Source organism: Lepisma saccharinum, chromosome 25, assembly GCF_977018435.1.
Source record: "Lepisma saccharinum chromosome 25, izLepSacc3.1, whole genome shotgun sequence".
Taxonomy (NCBI): Eukaryota; Metazoa; Arthropoda; class Insecta; order Zygentoma; family Lepismatidae; genus Lepisma; species Lepisma saccharinum.
The window spans coordinates 31,322,936-31,341,005 of NC_139253.1; the positions used below are offsets into that span (position 1 = coordinate 31,322,936).

At 38.2% G+C, this 18,070-nt stretch overlaps 1 protein-coding gene across 3 annotated transcripts in view; it reads right to left on the minus strand.

Annotated features, from left to right (window-relative positions):
• Positions 1-4,154: 4,154 nt before the first annotated feature.
• LOC145978632 (uncharacterized) overlaps positions 4,155-18,070 on the minus strand; it is a 495,167-nt gene continuing 481,251 nt past the window's right edge. For all 3 annotated transcript variants that reach the window (XM_083111381.1, XM_083111383.1, XM_083111382.1), the window contains one exon: positions 4,155-6,235. In XM_083111381.1, coding sequence (XP_082967507.1) covers positions 6,086-6,235 — 150 coding nt within the window. In that variant the 3' untranslated portion in view covers positions 4,155-6,085. The remainder of the gene's footprint in view (positions 6,236-18,070) is intronic.

Sequence of the window (18,070 nt, forward strand, 5' to 3'; positions counted from 1 at the left end):
AAAAAATATGCGTAGCCTCACACACCATTCTCGCATAGCCCCACGAACCATTGACACATAGCCCCACAAACCATTTGCGGAAACGTACGTTCTTCAGTTACAAAAACAATTTGAAAAAAAAAATGATCAAAAATACGTGAATACACGTTAAAAAATGATCCGCGAAGCAGATAGGTAAGTACAAATGTCAAAAATTGACGAAACTCAGAAGTTATAGGTGTCCGAAGGATAGTAAACATTTACCGAGTCGTAGGTAAAACCTCACGATTCCGCTTCATGATTTTTTCACATACCGAACGCTTCCTTGTATTTGGCATCATGGCAATAGTCGTATTAAAAAAAAAGTACAAACTTCCACCCAGAAATTAAAACTCAAAATAGTATAATCCACAACCACGAGCATTTGTCAATCAGTAGCAAGCAGAGGACGATCGGCCGGGTCTTCAGTTTCGATAGGGTTTGCTAGAGACACACGTATGGAACCCAAAGTCCCGCCTTCGATGGAAGTAGATAAGGCACATCTACTTGCTTGTTTATTTTTATTTTCACATACGTGCCGTAATGCATTGAAAGGCGGGGCTTGTGTTGCATGTCTGTGTCTATAGTCATATATATTTTCCAGAGATTCTCTTTTTGCACGAGATTTGATGCTCCGTTGTTCCGCAGCTGTTCTTGTTCTCCTCCGCTCCCCGGAGGCGCTGTAAAAAAAGTAAAGTGTTCCCCTGTGCTTAGCACCACGTCTGCGGGTCTCCCTTATCGTACAAGACTTGAGCAACATTTCGTTCTGACGTCAGACGAGGTTAGGTTAGGTCTGTTAGGTTTGGTTCTATTAGCACTATTATGCCAAGAGAACTAAACCTAGCTAGCCTAACCCAACAACTTAACTTAGATATTTAGCCTAAAATCAAAAACATTCTTCCGTGACGTCAGAACTCAAGGTTGCTCAAGTGTTGTGCGATAAGGGAGACCCTTTATTTGCTGTGGCGTAGCAAGGGGGTGGGACAAAGTGGGCAACTAACTGCACGGAGCCTCGCGTCCCATGGGATTGGTACGAAAAATGTAATAAATAGAAGAGAGAGAGAGAAAAAATGGAAAAGGCTCATTTTTGTGACCAATGAAATTACATTCTGTTTCATCTGGCTTTAAATTCTAGTTAAACGTTATGTACGTGAAATCAAGGGCGTAGGCAGGCCTAAGGAGGCCCGAAAAAAGTAAAAAATAATGTCGTATTTCTCATGTGAAATATTTACTCAAAAATTCACGGTAACTTGCTTGAACATTTTTTCCCATTTATTCATTTCTTAAATAATAAGGACTTTGTCTTTTTCTTCTTTCTCTTAACCTTGCACTCCCGATTTCAATATATTAACAATAAAGCACCTTCAACTGCCAAGAAGCAGTCAGTGTGAGACATTTGCGTTGTTTTCAACCAATGGATAATATTAGCAGTTCGTTCTTCCTACCTACAGCTTCAGATTTCAGCTTCCGGAAAACAAAAAAAAGAAAAGGTAAATTGCTCCCCTGTGCTTAGCACCACGCCATGAAGGCGTATAAGGAGTGTGGGCTAACGCCCCACACTTTCTTGATCCGGTCGTGAGTGGGGGTGATGTGATCAGCATCACGCCCCTGACCGCCTTTACCCCCCAGGGTTTCCCCTAGGTACCCATGTCATTCGACGCTGGGTGGTTAGAAAAGTTCGAACCCGGGACCTTGAGCATGGTAGTCAGACGCGTTACCGACTGAGCCATCGCGGCTTCCGGAAAACAGAGAAATAAATACATTTTCAGGGTGAATGAAATTATTAGATATAATTTTAGTCAGTAATTTATTATAATTATTTAAATATGAAGATTTTGTATCGATTCATATTGAACTTTCAAATGTAAAGAACGGATGAAGGCCTCGCGATATGTTGATACGCCACTGTTTATTTGCATAAATATTTGCTGATCTTTCCCACTCTTCTTCCATTTAATTTCTATGTATTCGCAGTTTAAAATAAGGAGAGGAAGAGAGAGTCTCTGAAACATCAAAACTGAGAACATTGGTCAGGGGCGGCGGGAGAAAATTTTGACCTGGTGGTCAGGAGACAAATACTGATAAATTAGGTCTGGTTTACATCAGTCGAATAGACAGGAGAGCAGCTGGAGCGAGGAGGGTGAAGCGAGTTACTATTCACTTTTAAACAACTGGGGAGAGTACTGGAGCCAGTACTCGCTCCAGTAATCAGAAAATCGAGTGGCTGTCCCACTGTGGAATGGCAGTGACTCAATCCCAAACGATTTTTTCGCTCACACTACTCGATGAATGTAAACGCTTTTTAAGGATAGTAGAGTCTGTGCTGCTTCTGGTAGAATTGTTGTGACTTCGGTTATTAATTGTATTTTTTTGAGTAGTAGGATGATCTTAATATCAAATAGCCCCTAAATGTTTAACCATTTTAACGCATTTTACAGCTGTAACAGTCACGCTCATAGCCTTGATTGATTGATTGATTTAGTTTATTTTACTTCGCGTTTTGTGCCTCTTGGCTAATTTGCGAAGATGGGGATGAGTGATGAAATTGATGAATGGACATTCACAAACAACCAAGCCCGACCGGGATTCGAACCCGGGACCCTTGGCGTCGCAGCGCGATGTGCTAACCACTCGGCCACAGAACATGGTAAATTCAAATTTAAGCAATGGTTTTTGAGGGAACATCACTATTATTGGGGAAAATGTGCCTTGTTTGCCCCCCTGGAAAAGAATACCTTCCTTGCCCTCCCTGGAGAAAATCCTGCAGACGTCCATGGTCACGCTATCTATCATAACCCTGGCCCTCCCCTGCCTACGAGCCCAGGAGTTCATGAGACGATGTGCTAATCTGAAAGGGTTAATGCTAGAGCATTACAGTTAATGCATACATTAAAGCTGGTAGAGCAATTATCTCGTGATAATGGAGGTTACAGAGATCAAGGAACAATGCAACATCCTGCTTTAACTCGATTTAACGTACAATTTACCAGTGGCGTATTCTGAAATTTGACCTGGTTTACCGCAACAATTTATTGCATATTTGTTATACACCCTATGTAATAGAAATGAAACCCCAATGCTGCCATGCAAGTAAAACCAAAACAGAAGTCCGACAACTTCAAAATTTCCGGCAATTTCTATATTTTTCCATAAAATCTTCCATTTTTTACATAAATTTGGATCTAGATTTCCCTGCACCAAGGGAAATCCCCCTTCATATTGTTACACTGCCTCTACCCACTGCGGCACAGAAAGCAGGAAGTAAAAAGCAGTTTTATCCTGACAACGGTGTTGGCAGCGGTGGAACTGACGCCCGTAGGCCAGTGATTTTAAATAGCCACTCGGAAGGGTGGTGTACGTAAACCAGTCTCTAAGTTCTTAAAATAATTTACTTACATCCTGGTTTAGAAGCTTGTTTCAATAGTTCGGATAATATACAGGTTGTCCAAGAATTATCTTTACAACTTCAATGTTTAATAACCCCAATTCTAAGTCATTGTACATGATGCAGAAACTCAAAGTTTTATTTTCTGTTGAAGGTGATTCATTAGTAATTGAGCATGTGGATGCCACAGGAGAAAGCGCAATGTGTGTCTTGGTTCATAGAGACTAAATCAGACACACAGGTACAGCGCAACTATTGGACTACGTACGTGTGGACTTCTGTGGAGTTACGTGAAGAATTCTGTGTACCGTACAAGAATTGCGGACCTCACTGAACTCAAGCAACGAATCTTCGAATGCGTTCCACACCATCACAGATTACATGTTGCAGCGTACATGGGCGGAAATTGAGTTTCATTTGGATGTGCTCAGATTTAAGTGCACACCTGAGGGGCGAAAAAAAACACTTTATGAGTTTCTGTATCATGTACAACAAACAGCATGTAAATATGTGACTTAGAATTGGAGTTATTAAAACTTGAAGTTGTGAAGATAATTCTTGAACACCCTGTATAATGAGCAATTCCCCATATTAAAGCTAAATGTACCATGAAAGAAATCATGGTAACATGAGAATAAGTCACTGCAATTTACGCACTACATCTAGCATAATAAAAAGAAATATAATTTTTCGCTGAAGCTTGAGAAGAAGCTGTAAACGAAGGACAATAAATAAATTTCCATGATTTGTGTATCTGATTTTTATTTAACAAATTCTGAACAGGCCTACATGAAATGACAAACTCATAAGCTGTGTTTGTCTGGTAATTGAAAACACACAGCTAACAATTTGGGATGGCAATTTTTGATATTGATGTATTGTGATATTTACCAGGATGACGAAGCTCAGCATCATCATCTATGAAATGAGAAGAATATAAACACATTTCTCAGTTGACATTGGAAAGAAATTACAATCTTGCTTCCACGTTTCCAATGAACGACAAACACAGCCTAATAAGGCAGAAATATTTATGGAAAGTGTTAACTCTTTTTAAAGAACAAGGCGATTGAAATAGGGTCACAAGATGGAGTAGTAGGAATACATGAATATACGTACTATCTACATTTGTGCAGTTGTGCAATGGTTATTTACTACATTAACAATTTGAAGAAGGGAAAGTTTTATGGGGGACTTACTTCGCAGGTTTACACAGCAGGAAGACTTTTAAGACAATGCTGAAAAATATTATAATTAAATTCATAATGAACACACACTTTCTGGGACAATAATAAAACACTTCAAATACACCAAATACCTTTTTAACGTGACTAGATATTGAATATGAATTATTAAAAATGTTGCATGAGTAAACCAGATGTATAAGTCTAAATAAGGATGGAATCAACATTGATGGAACTTTAATTTATCGTAGAATAAATAAGTCCTTCTAGAACAGGAAGTTAAAGAGAGGAAATGGAGGATTTAGGGTGTGCATGTGGTGACCAGTAATTATTACTTTTTTTTTTTTACATTCCTACATCATGCATTTATAGGACGTAAGATGTGCCGATATGTAAGAAAGACAGTGTTTCACCATGAACATGTAATGGCAGTTTTTTTTTTTTAACCCAGTTACAAAACAAGTGTGTATGATACGTTCATTACCATTGAGATGCATACACATTCACTCATTTTTCTATTGATCATCTTTACTACGAATTTGATAAATTCCTGTCAATCTGTTTATCAATAACATGTATAACGTTTTTGTTTCTGTATGGTATTAAAAAAATAATATTGAACAGACAAAACAAGCTATTTTGCACCTATATATAATTTTTCCCTCTTATTAACTAATAATATTTGTGATCTACAAAACACGCTCCCTGTGTGGAACCATGTATGGTTGTAGGGGCATGTCATTTTTTTTTTCTAATTTGTTCTCTAACACGTTCCTTATATAGCACCGACAGACTCCAATGCAAGAGGTTGAAAAGAGGATACAGAACTGAAAATGAAAAATATGCCCGCGTTATTTCAGAAGAGAAGCTCCGTTTGACGACTTTTTTAAGAAGTTTGCAAGTGGTTCAATGCTAGATTGTTCAAGCTGTACAACGAGAAAAACCGGCTTGTTAGATTTCGTCAGCAATTTTGTGGACATCTTATTGCTGAGGGCAAATAAGACGATTCAGTTTTAGGCACATCTTTCTACAGAAGAACCATAACATTTTATACAGAAAGTAAACATGAATATAATTGGGCAGTTTAGTTATGAGTAATATTAATGTACTATAGTAAAGTATGATGCATTTATTGCACAAAACTTGTATTGCGCGTAATAGATATGGTAACGAAATACTTGAATCCAATGAGCACCATAGTCCCACTCGCCATTTCTCTTATATTCCTATTATATGTATATATTTATATGTGTGTATATGTTAGTTATGTTTACGATAATAATTCATATTATTATAAATTAACGGAACAGTTCCCAGATGAAAATATGGCCCGCTCCTTTCACATATTAGTTCTGGTCTGATATAAAAGTTGTCACGGCCTTGTACCTGGGAATTCACGCGAGACAACGCAGTGAGCGGAACTGCTTGATAAAACGCTATTTGGTATCTTAATGTATTACATTACAAGCTGTACTGGAAGGGGGGAATCCACTTATATTCATTGGCCGAGTTCCGTTTTGGGGGGGCCCTCTCTACGTATCTTGTGGCCTCGGAAGGATGCTTGAATCTTAGTAGCTGCCTTGTTCAGTTCGGGGTCCGTCAGGTCAATGTCTAGCTCCTCTTCTTCTCCTACTGCCCCTTCAGTATCCTAAAAGGATGAAACAAAAGAATAGAAAAAGTAAATATTGATACAAAAAATACACTGTAAAAAGTTGATTGACCGTCAATTTCGGCTATCATCCAACTACCGTAAAAAACTGCTATGACCGTTATTGAAGCACGGTGCGAAATCCTGGCGAGGAGGAATAGGAGAATTTCCTCCACACCAACAATATTGGCCTCAAAAATCATCCGATCAAAATTTTCCAGGGGGGGGGAGTTGTTGTAACAAAAAAGATAAGCAATTAGTTTTGACTTCAAATATACTTTACTAAGGATAATATCGAAAACACACACATAGTGTAGTTGTGAGTGCTTAATGCTTTCTCTCTCTCCCTCCCCCCTCTCTCTCAACAGATCATAACAGTTCAATACCAATAACAATATACACACAATAAAAGTAAAACGAGAATGCACAGAGGTAAGGATGAGACTGATATATATCACCTAACAAGATATTATGGCTAAATGTGGCTATATATATATATATATATATGAATGGCTTAGTGCAGAAAGGGACCTGAGTCACTTTTGCACAATTCTGAGAAAAACAAGAAAAATTGTATAATATTGATAGTGTAAGAAAGAAATGTGCCGTTGTTGGCTCAATATTCAGCATAAAGAAGTTAATTTTGCAATCCTCAATGCGCCCCCCCCCCCCCCCAGTATGCTGCTAGAGACAGTGGAGATGAAAAGGTTGTGACTCCCGTACCTTTCTGCAATAAAAGTGGAAACTTTGAGAAATAAGACGAGAAATATCCTACAAACGCACGTTTGTCGTTGCCACATAAGCTAGGTTAGGTTAGGTTATGTTATACGTATATGCCACAGAAAATTATAGATTCATCAATGAATGACAGTGTACTGCACTTCCTGGACTTTATTGTCGGTGTTTGAAGTACAATAATGTACGAGGTCATACATGCATATGTTACTCTACATCTGAGTCTGTTTCATTGGTGCTTGGAGTGGGCCACTGAAGAATATCTTCATAAAATCCTTTGACGTCGTCTGGTACATACGACAAGGCAGTTCGTATGTCCTTCAATTTAGTAAGCTTGATCGGCATACGTGCAACTGGGAACGTACGTGGCGTAGGAATTACAATTCTTGCACCTTTGGACAGATAGAAGGTGTGAGACGTCAAACCTTTGATGACTTCGGAAACCTTGACAGTACCCTTATGTTCAACACAGTATTCAAAGTAATGATACTTGGAAATCTGAAAATACTGCCTATTCTTGTATGAACACATGGTAGTTTTCACAGATGCCACATTTTTTTTTGTAGACATGAGGCCACCACGTTGCGAAATCAATAATGTTACTGGTGTCAATAAGTTTGACAGTATTTTTACCGCCCGAGCTGCATTACAGATTAGCGTACACAGTTCGTACAACGTATAAATACGGCTACGTATATTGCAGAAAAGGACCCGAGTCAGTGTCTCAGGTACCATTCTGCATTAAAGTACGCTTTTCACTGTGCATTTTCTTGGCTATATCCTCGTGTGACTGACGTCCTTTCTGCACTAAAAGATGTGCCTGTAACTAGGAAAATCAAAAATACCATCAACTCCGATACCTCAAAAATGTGACTCAGGTCCCTTGCTGCAATAAGCCATTCATATATCATATATATATATATATATATATATATATATATATATATATAACTCAGGCGTCGCGCTAGTCCCTTTTTCTTAGGATCCAGCCTTTTTTGTTTATTTGGTTTAAGAAAGTCATTAATCCAGCTAAGATAAATCTACACACTTGAAATATGATCTTAAAATATTTATAATTTATTAATTAATATAAGTAATTAATTCCTAGGTACCATCTCATATCTGCAGTATATATTAGTGCAAGTTTTGGAATTATTTTACGATGTTATAAAGTCTTGCTTTTATATTCCTAAAGAAGGCTCAACTGGAAACAGCATGAATAACTATGCAATACATGCTAATACAGGGTGTTTCATAAGTAATAGCGCAAACTGACACAGTTGAAAGTACACGATAATAGAAGCAAAAAAAGACTCAGTAAACATGGGTCTGCAAACGAGCCGTTTTCGAGATAATTGCGAATGTGTAGTTACAAGTCGCCACTGACTTCATTGTTTGTAAACGTCGTTGGTAATCTAGTTGGTAAAATGCTAATAATGTGTGCGAATGTGTGATTAGAAGCCGTCACTGATTGCATTTTGTAAACACCGAGTGCTTTACTCGTTGCGCGTTCCGAGGTTTGCTCTTTGTTTACAAAACAGAACATTTCCGAGAGATGGCGTTGTAATCAAACAGGATGGATACAATCAGTACACAGTCTAATCGTACTGTGGGAGTCATGTCAGTTGTGCTGTATTGCGTAGTGAAAAGGAAACTTTACAGCAACGAAGAGTACATTTTACCAACTAGGACGACGTTTACAAACAATGAAGTCAGTGGCGGCTTGTAACCACACATTCGCAATTATCTCGAAAACGGCTCGTTTGCAGACCCATGTTTACTGAGACTTTTTTTGCTACTATTATCGTGTACTTTCAACTTTGTCCGTTTGCGCAATTACTTATGATACACCCTGTATATGACTGACTCTACCACATTGCAGCATGTTTTAAATTTCGGCTAGCAACAGTGACAATAATTATAAATGGTATGTTTATTATTCTCATTTAATGATACTTGTGACATATAAAACACACAAATATTAAAAAACACATGCTCTACTCGCTATTTTTTTTAAAAAAAAGGCAATGGAAATTTCCATAAGCCAACTCGAAAGTTAAAAAAATAATAATTTAAACACTGAATTTGAAAATTCAGGCGCCAGGTGAGAATTTTCAGGTGCCCTGTATATCCCTATCCCTGGTTGTGTGTACGGTCACCGGCAATAAAAATGGAACACCTAGATCCTGAAATTCTCGCTTGCCTGCAAGGCGGTGGTAGAAGTATCGCCGTAGAGTTAGGCAACACACATAACGCCTTGCAGGGAAGAGAGTATTTCAGGATCTAGGTATCCCATTTTTATTGCCGCTGACTGTACAATAGCAGTAAGACGTAGACTTGCCTGGTTCCTACTTGGGAATTGGGAACGATATAAACTTAAGGGGCTGTAATGTTGTGCCATTGTGTGGTGAGGAGAAAATGGAAAACATGCTAACTGAATGATACATTTTGTCTCAGAAATGAGAAAGTTCCTTTTCTCCTATTAGGAATGAATTTAGGCATTTTAAGGTAGGGAGAAAATCCAGAGAGGAAGTGAATTTCCTTCCTCCCCTGCAATTCCAATATTTATTCTAGCTGTTAATAGATGGCGTTGGGAGAACATCTTTATTTATGTTGTCCTATCTTCTTGCTATGTTCTCTGAACTCTTTAACATAAATAATAATAAAATACAATACATGCACATACAAGCGCGCGCACGCACAAACAAGCAACTGCCAACTGGGGATGAAGAGAACACAAAAATAAACAAATGTCACCATACAATGTGTAGTAATTATGTAATACAATAGCAAACACAGAACCTCACGATTGGCGCAGTGGTAGCGTCGTCGCCTTGTGATCAAGGGGTCCCGCGTTCGATACCCGGTGGAGACACATAGTGGCTCGGATCCCACTTTAAACTGTAGATCCAGTCCCAATTAGCCTTACTGGGCATAAAGTGGACTTAAAATACCAAATCAATCAATAGCAAACACAGTAAAGGGACACACAAGTTGTATTTTATTACCTCGAGTTGTCATGTGGAATTCTGATAAGTGTCTGTTAATATCTCATAAAAATAATGATTAACATAGGATATAGGAAACAGAAAAATATAAGGTTTCCCTTGATAATTGTTTGAGTTTTGCTTTAAGTTCACTTTATAGACAGAAGGGCTAATCGGGACTGGATCTACAGTTTAAAATGGGATCCCAACCATTATGTACCCCCAACCGAGACCCCCTGATTACAAGGCGACAACGTTACCACTACGCCCACCTGCCCATAATTCTATTTCTGGTGATCAGTGGCCTGATATACACACCTTCTCTTACGTTTCAAGATACATTGGACGTGTAACTGTACCACTTACAAGAACTATTTCCCCACAGTACAAATGGCATGACGTTTTCAAATAATTATATATGGCACAATCCTTCTAGACCCTTCAACCCGTCTTCAAACATCCAATCTCCCTCTTAACGGTGCAGGACGTAGCTTAAAACTGAACGAAGTAGTTGACTTGAGTCTGAAACCGTGTAAAATGTCATGGCCATTGGTGCATTTGTGTGTGAAGACTTGCCTATTGTCTTTATCATGGGAATCCAGTTCAGTTTCATTAGATTTTCATGATAAAACTTTTGCATTCTTATATTTCAGTGAAAAGATGCAAATGAAGTGGATTTCAGACATTGTTGTTAATACGAACCATTTATTTCAGGAAACACGTATTCAAGGGAACTAATTCTTGTGATATTTCAAGGTCGTATCGGCAACCAAGATCTCCGTAAGACTAGACTGGTATGGCAGAAGACAACATTTACTTGGAGTTCCAGAGCAACAGCCTGCGCCTACAGCAAGTGCATTCTACGGTTTGCAATAAATGGTAAAGGCTATTTTATTTGGAACCATCTTGCTCCAGACGTTAGGAGTTTTACTGCTAAAATGTGAAAGTGCTCCTGAACTTCATTTTTTAAAAGTAAATACAATGCTGTAACTTCGTCCTATCTTGTGAGAGAACAATCTAAAATTGTCATTGTTTGTCATTTGCATAAAAATTTAAGTATCATAAAGAATTTAGTTAGAAGGTAGAAGGTATTTGACATATTCTTCGTTATTTTAACTACTTGATTTAGTTTTGTTTTCTATTGTGTCCCACCCGTGATACAAAAATATAAATTTCTCCTTTAATAGTTACATTTCCCTCTCAACTGCACTAGAATATTCAAAGGTCAATTACCTTCTTTCTTTGTCTTAAATAATTTGTTTTTCATCATTTGACAATTCACAGAAATTAATATAAATGTCATTAAGCAGTGTAGTCTTCCGTCTGTCCCACTCGTGACACAAAATTGTTCACTTATATCTATAAATCTGGGAAAGTGTTTTAAGGGTAATTATGTTTAATCAACAGTGTTAAGTTTCATATTTCATTGCACAGAAACTGAAAGAGAAATGTTGCTTAACTGTCAGTAGAATAGTTACTTCAATATCAAGAATGTAATCCGCGTGTTCCAGCCGTGACCCTTATATATAAGGCTAACCTTATCACACCACTCCAAGGTGTATATATATGACGTCATCAGTTTTGGTACGATACATTTACACAGGAGGAGAAAAATCGGAAAACAACGACAATTCCTCTCCCTCCATATCCCTCCACAACATTACCCCCTTTCCATTGTTCTGACTTTCTTGTGGTTCCTAATTTCGTAACAGCTGAAGGAATGGATTAACCTAACATATACTGGTAAAAAAACAACGTATTTGTTCATTTTCGATGCAGGAAATATTGTTAGACCTACAGAGAACAGAACCTGCAGTTTGGAATTTACACCGGAGTAGGCCGTCGCTTTGACGCCTTCTAATATAACTTACTGATGTCAAGTTCGGGATTTTATAGTATGCTGATATTATGGTAAAAGTACAAACTTTTACCCCCGTCCCAATGGAAGTGGAGGGGAATGGTTATTATAAATTATTGAGGTTTTATAAGTGTTTTTATGGGTGTAAGGGCCAAGGGGTGATCGTTTGAGAAGGCACCCAAGAGTAAACGTCACTTCCACGAAGAACACCCAATGTTGCAAGCCGACGAGGCTTGTATACAGCAAGTATAATCTTCTCTAGGGCTGTGTTGTCCTGTGCCTGTCCTTATACGTATGTGCTGAGCGCCCCTTTATAGCCTCAGTTTTTAATAGACAAGGGGATATTAGTCCTCAGAAACAGATTCTGAATTTAGTTCCGATAAGGGGCTGAACCACGTATAATGTGGCGGGTGCAAAATAGCCTAAGTGCTGAAGCATCTAACTATTCAATAAAATCAATCAATCAAAGCGAAATATATTTATTGCAGAATATTACTGAGATAGTGATAATTTGACTTTGAGTAGTGTATATTTTTGTACCTGTCCACTATACTGATTGGAGACCCAACTGGCGGATGACCTACGTAGCTCTGTCTGTGCACCAATCGTCTTCGGGGGCGTGTCGCTCGATGAGTGTCAACGGCCTCAGATGCGAAGGCAACTTCGCTCTCCCGTTCCAACGTTGCCAAGCGTACGTCTACTTTTGTCAGTTGTTTCTACATTGTTTGGGTGCTTTGTGTACTATTGTACAACTTTTGTCCAGTAACGGCATTGATCAACTCTCTCTCTCTCTTGCCTTGCGACACGAAAATGCCCGATGTTAGTCGAAGAGAATTCAACTGATCGCTGATTCGTTATTTCCCAGCCGCCAACTGGAAATGCGATTAGTATAGGAATAAAAAAAGAAGTATATGTACCCCAAGAGAGCTGCAGTGGGCGTCTGACTGGCCATGCGGGAGACGTGGGTTCATACCCCAAGCCGGGTGATTTCCGTGGGAATTGTTCTGTAATACCTTTGTACGGAGAAATTATAGGGTTTATCCAGCTTCTAATAAATGTGTACCAGTCAACCCGCAAGGGAAAGGCTGCCAGAGACGTGATGCTGACCACATCACCTTCACAAATGGGCTAGGTTGTGAATGGGTTACACCCTACCTTCACACCTCCTATATGCCTTCACGACATGTTGCATATTTACTCAGTGTGCGAATTATCGGGGATATGCCGGGGACACCCCCCCCCAACAAAGAAATTATTCCTGGCAGAATATATATTTTTTTGAATCCCCGTCTAACTGCCAGTATCCTTGACACTAATCTCAAAGTGATAATTTTATTTAAATGTCCTCAATGTTTATTACTTTACACTAAATACCACCAAACATACAATTTGTTAAAGTATTTGTCTAATGGCTACCTGAACTATTACACAGTCAGACTGGCTCCTCCGTCGCCCAGAATATATGCTTGCAATTGATTATTCGCATATGAAAGTAACGCAAAGCTAAGAAAACAATGAGTGGGTATAGTAATGAACTCATTTTAGAAATATTTTAGGCTATAAATGAGTGAACTTTATCTGATTAGAGTTCTCTAGATTTTCTCAGCTTTTTAAAGGTTGATATAATAATAACAACTTAGTGATGCTTTATTCTGTTGCTTGTGACATTTCACATCTTCCAACAACTTTCATATATGTAGACTATTCTACAGATACTGGAAGCATAGTAAATTTATTTCATAGTGGGGCATAAAAATAATAACAAAATGTTGTTGCCTATTGCTAGCATCTGAGTCCTCACTTTGAAAAAAAATATGAAGAAACTGAAAATACTTTTTACTTTTACATAATTTAGGTTGAGACGAATAAGATTTCTCGTATAATTTATACACATGTCCTTACAAAATTTATAGCATTATATATCATATATAAACAGTATATTATTACAATTATTGCACAATTATTCAATTTAGTTCAGCATATCAGAACAAACAAAAATCTGTCGGTATGTGAAATACGTTTTTAAAACGAACAGTTCCTGTTGGGAAAAACACAAACAAACAAACATTGCTTCGAATTCTCTCTCTCTCTGTATGTTTGTGTGTTTATGTAAGTGAACTTGTTAAATTAGCTTAGTCGATCTTCTTCGAAACAAAATTATTTCCTAACGAGTTTCAGAAACTAAATATTTCAGAATATTGATAAATAACGTCAACTGAAAAAGACACATCTAGTTAAACAAGTTTCTTCGGCATTTAAAGTTCTGTTAATGGAAACAATCCAGTGATTTTAAGAACAACAATTATTTTAAATACTTGTAATTGGTTTACAAATTGTTGCAAGTTGCCCTTCTTCTTCTTACTGGATTTTTCAACTCGCAAAATAACAATCTCTACAAACATATTAAGTTCTAAACTACTTTTCTACTTAAATTTGATAACAATATGAGATCAGTAAAATATTTCATATAATCTATACACATTTGCAAAATGATAATATGTATACTTCTAGAAATGGGAAAATCTGTGTTCTCTATGGATGAGGCCTTTATCGTTAGTGTTGTAGTGTTCATCATATCTCTGGAAGTACGAATTTGGAATTAGCATCCTATTTTACAAGCCTTAAGTTTAAAGTGGTATAAAGGTAGCTAAATTCAAATCGTAGAAGCAAGCTACAAGGGAGAGAGGCATTGAAGACACAGACAGTGGTCTCAGGAGGTCTGTGTGGTTTGGAGGCCATTTTTTCAGTGTACTCAATGCTAATCATATCAAATCTAATTTTTACACAGGGGCCACCTGACCATAAAATCGAAATGATGAGTACAAATGGGTAGTACTATTAACAATAAAACAGTACTACATTCATTTTTTACAGAATACAACTCTATACTCTGAAGTGGATGTAAGCCGAAGGTCATTGGTTCAAGGTCCGAAGAGGGCGTGGCCGTTCTTTGGTGTTTGCCGCTTCATGTAACCATCGTTCATCCGTATCGTTAAGATTAATCAAAAGGGGAAGAAAAATCTATGTTAAATAACCAAAATATAAATGTAATCATGCAATTATGTTTTACTTAGCTATTTTGCGTGGCTTTTCTGCCTCGTTTGATTATTGGGACGATGAGGATGCATGATGTTTGTCAGATAGAATTAATGTACATCGATGATTAGGGAGAGAATCGAATCCTGAAGCTTCCGTTTGTTTTCGATGGCAAGTTCATGCATTTACAAAATATTTCGTGATATTTTTTCATGTGAAATAATTTCTGGTATCAAAATAGCAATTCCAAGCATTCCTGCTAGCATATATTCTATAACGAATTCTGTTTAAGAGCAATTCCAGAGGTAAAAGACTGACACTTAAGAAGCAGTTTTTGTATTTTTTTCATTGTATATGATTATTGAAACATTATGAAAAAATATATGACATAGGAAATTTAAAAGAAACAGTCTTTCTTCTTGCACAGCAAAAATTTCTTCAAATGCATTCTGGCAGCAATATATAAAAATGAATTTGAAGGTAACAGATAGTCACAATTGGCAACATATTCTGAATCTGCTTTTTCTGAAACAAAGTTCGTGGAATAATACTTAGAATTTTTTTAAAGTTTAGAAACACATGTACTGTATATTCGCAATCTAATGATGTTCTCCTTTAAAACAATCTACGTTCATCTAATTTTGACCATCAAGGTTGATATTTTTCTGGAATTAATCTTAAACTGTGTCGTTCTCGTCTCGTTATATAATCGAGCGCGAGGTGAGAACAGCAGGAGCACCCATAATGACCTTACTTGAAGAAACTTCCCACTCCCACCCCCCTCCGTCTCCGCAACAAAAAATGGTAAAGTGGACTATCCTCTGGGATCTCAACCTTTACCTTCCCTTTTCGCCAGCAGCTAATCCTCTAACTTGCTTTCATACACTGGCAAGGGAAATAAAATATTGACTTCGGGAAACATTCTAACACGTATAAAAAAGAGAAGTTTTAAAAAAAGAAGCAGAAGAAGCCACGCCCGCCCACGGGCTTGTTGGAGGTGTTTTGTGGAAGGGGCAGGATCGATGCCTCGTTAGAGATCCTGATTTATCTTTACCCTCGTCATTTTCAAATCCGGCATCTTGGCCCAGGTGAAGTGGAAACAGCACCAGTTTCCAGCGGTCTTCCTCGTTGCCCCCCCCCCCCCCGGCTACCCTTTTTTATCCTCCTTTTAGGATCCAGGGACAAATTGGTCCTGTCACTGAGAGATGTTGCCTCAGGAAGTTCTACCAAGATCAGAGCATAGGTTTCTTATCTGGATTTCCTAGTCCTCTTTTTTCCCGCGCTCCGATTTGTGGATTGGTGCAAAAAAGAGAGGCGCATCTTATCTATCGAGAAGTAGGACAAATAGGCGCCATTTCGTACAGAGTTGCCCAACCTTTAGCCGCACTTCAAAGACGGTTCTTTCAGCCTTGCTTTCAAGGTCAATAGGTTTAATTTCGTTTGAGTTGCTGTTTTAAGTCCACTTTATGCACAGTAAGGCTAATCGGGACTGGACCTACAGTTTAAAGTGGGATCTGAACCACTTGTGCCTCCACCGGGTATCAAACCCGGGACCATCAAGACCAATAGGAAACTATGATGTGAAAAGTGATTCTTTCCCTTCTAGATACAAAAACCAACATGAAAACAACTTTTAAAATATCACGGAATATGAACGCAAGTTGTAAAGTTGTAAAGGTGTAGATAAATGTGGGAAAGGAAGGCAGATACAGACAGCATAGGTAAGCAGGCGATGTGAGTCAAAACACATGACCATAAAAGGAGCAGGCACCCCACTAGAAAGCTACAGCGCATTCCACCACGCATCCTCAATCAGACGTCACAGAATAGGCTCCACCCACTGATCACAATCTGTTTTGCGCAGTAGCAGAAAGGAACAACTTACAAAATATCAAGGAATATGAATGCAAGATATTATATTGTCAGAGGAATGTCTGATGGAAATATTGAGAGTTGGTGGATCGAAAGAAAGACATACATATTTTATTTTCAGAAGTACCGAATCATAAGTGCGCAAGATGCGAGTCAAACACGTGACATTAAAAGGAACAAGCACCTCCCACTTCTTCTGCGCATGCCCAGAAAGCTACAGCGCATCTCACCACGCATCCTCAATCTGACGTCACAGAATAGGCTGCACCCACTCATCACAATCTTCTCTGCGCCTGCGCAGCAAAGTTAATAGACTCCCTGAATAGCTTGGAGATAAAATCCAGAACGTAAATGCGGTCATAACGAACTGACTATTATGTACCTAGAATTTCAATGAGGGCAACTTAAATGAACGAATTTTTACGGTGACAACGAATCTACCGAATGAAACCCCTTGCTGTTGAAAATTCAGCAGGGAGGAAGTAAATATCATAAAGAGAATCGAGGACTAAAAGTGGTAAACGTTGTAAGTGCCAAAAGCGAAAGTGTTGGGAAATCGCATCGTTCCGCACATCAGCCCGTAAGAACGTGCACACTAGTGACCTCTTTACACGCCCTTTGAACTACTTAGAGAGCTACCAGCCACATTTCACGTTTACCACATTATAAAGCATGACACATTTCACAGTTTAACGTGGAAAACGGTGTTTGAATTATTGTGCATTTACAGCGTTTACCAATTTTAGTCTTCAATTAACACATTAATAATAATCCTTCACTTTTTCTGCAGTAAAACTTGTAGCACAAACGGATAGGCACTCTGATAAACATGTTGCGCTATTCTGATTTAATCCAAATTGGACACGTAGGCGGTCACAAAGCTCAACAGCTGTTGACAAACTTGTTTGCTTTTTACCCACATCTAGAGGGCAGAGCTGATATTTCTGTCGATATGTTTATCTTCAGGTCCTTTGCCTAACGAACACTGTACAAGAATCAATTGTTGTTTCACAGTCCATTTTAAACATACAGAATGCAATGGGAACGTTCACTGAAGGCAGATACAGGCAGCATATATTTCTTATACATACTATCAAGTGGGCCAAGAAGGACACTTTTTTAAGTAATTTCACATATCTAAAATGCGTATGTGTGTGTATGTGTAGATGCGGGGAATTGCGTGTTCCCGTATATTTGTGTATGCATGTGTGTGTAAATATAAGTATGTGAATATTGTGGCCAACAGGGCAATCCTGGACGGTACTGAGCTTCAAATCATTTATATTTCGAGAACAAAATTTTGCCCGAGTAATTACTGAGAAGTAAATACAACTTATGTTTAGTTTA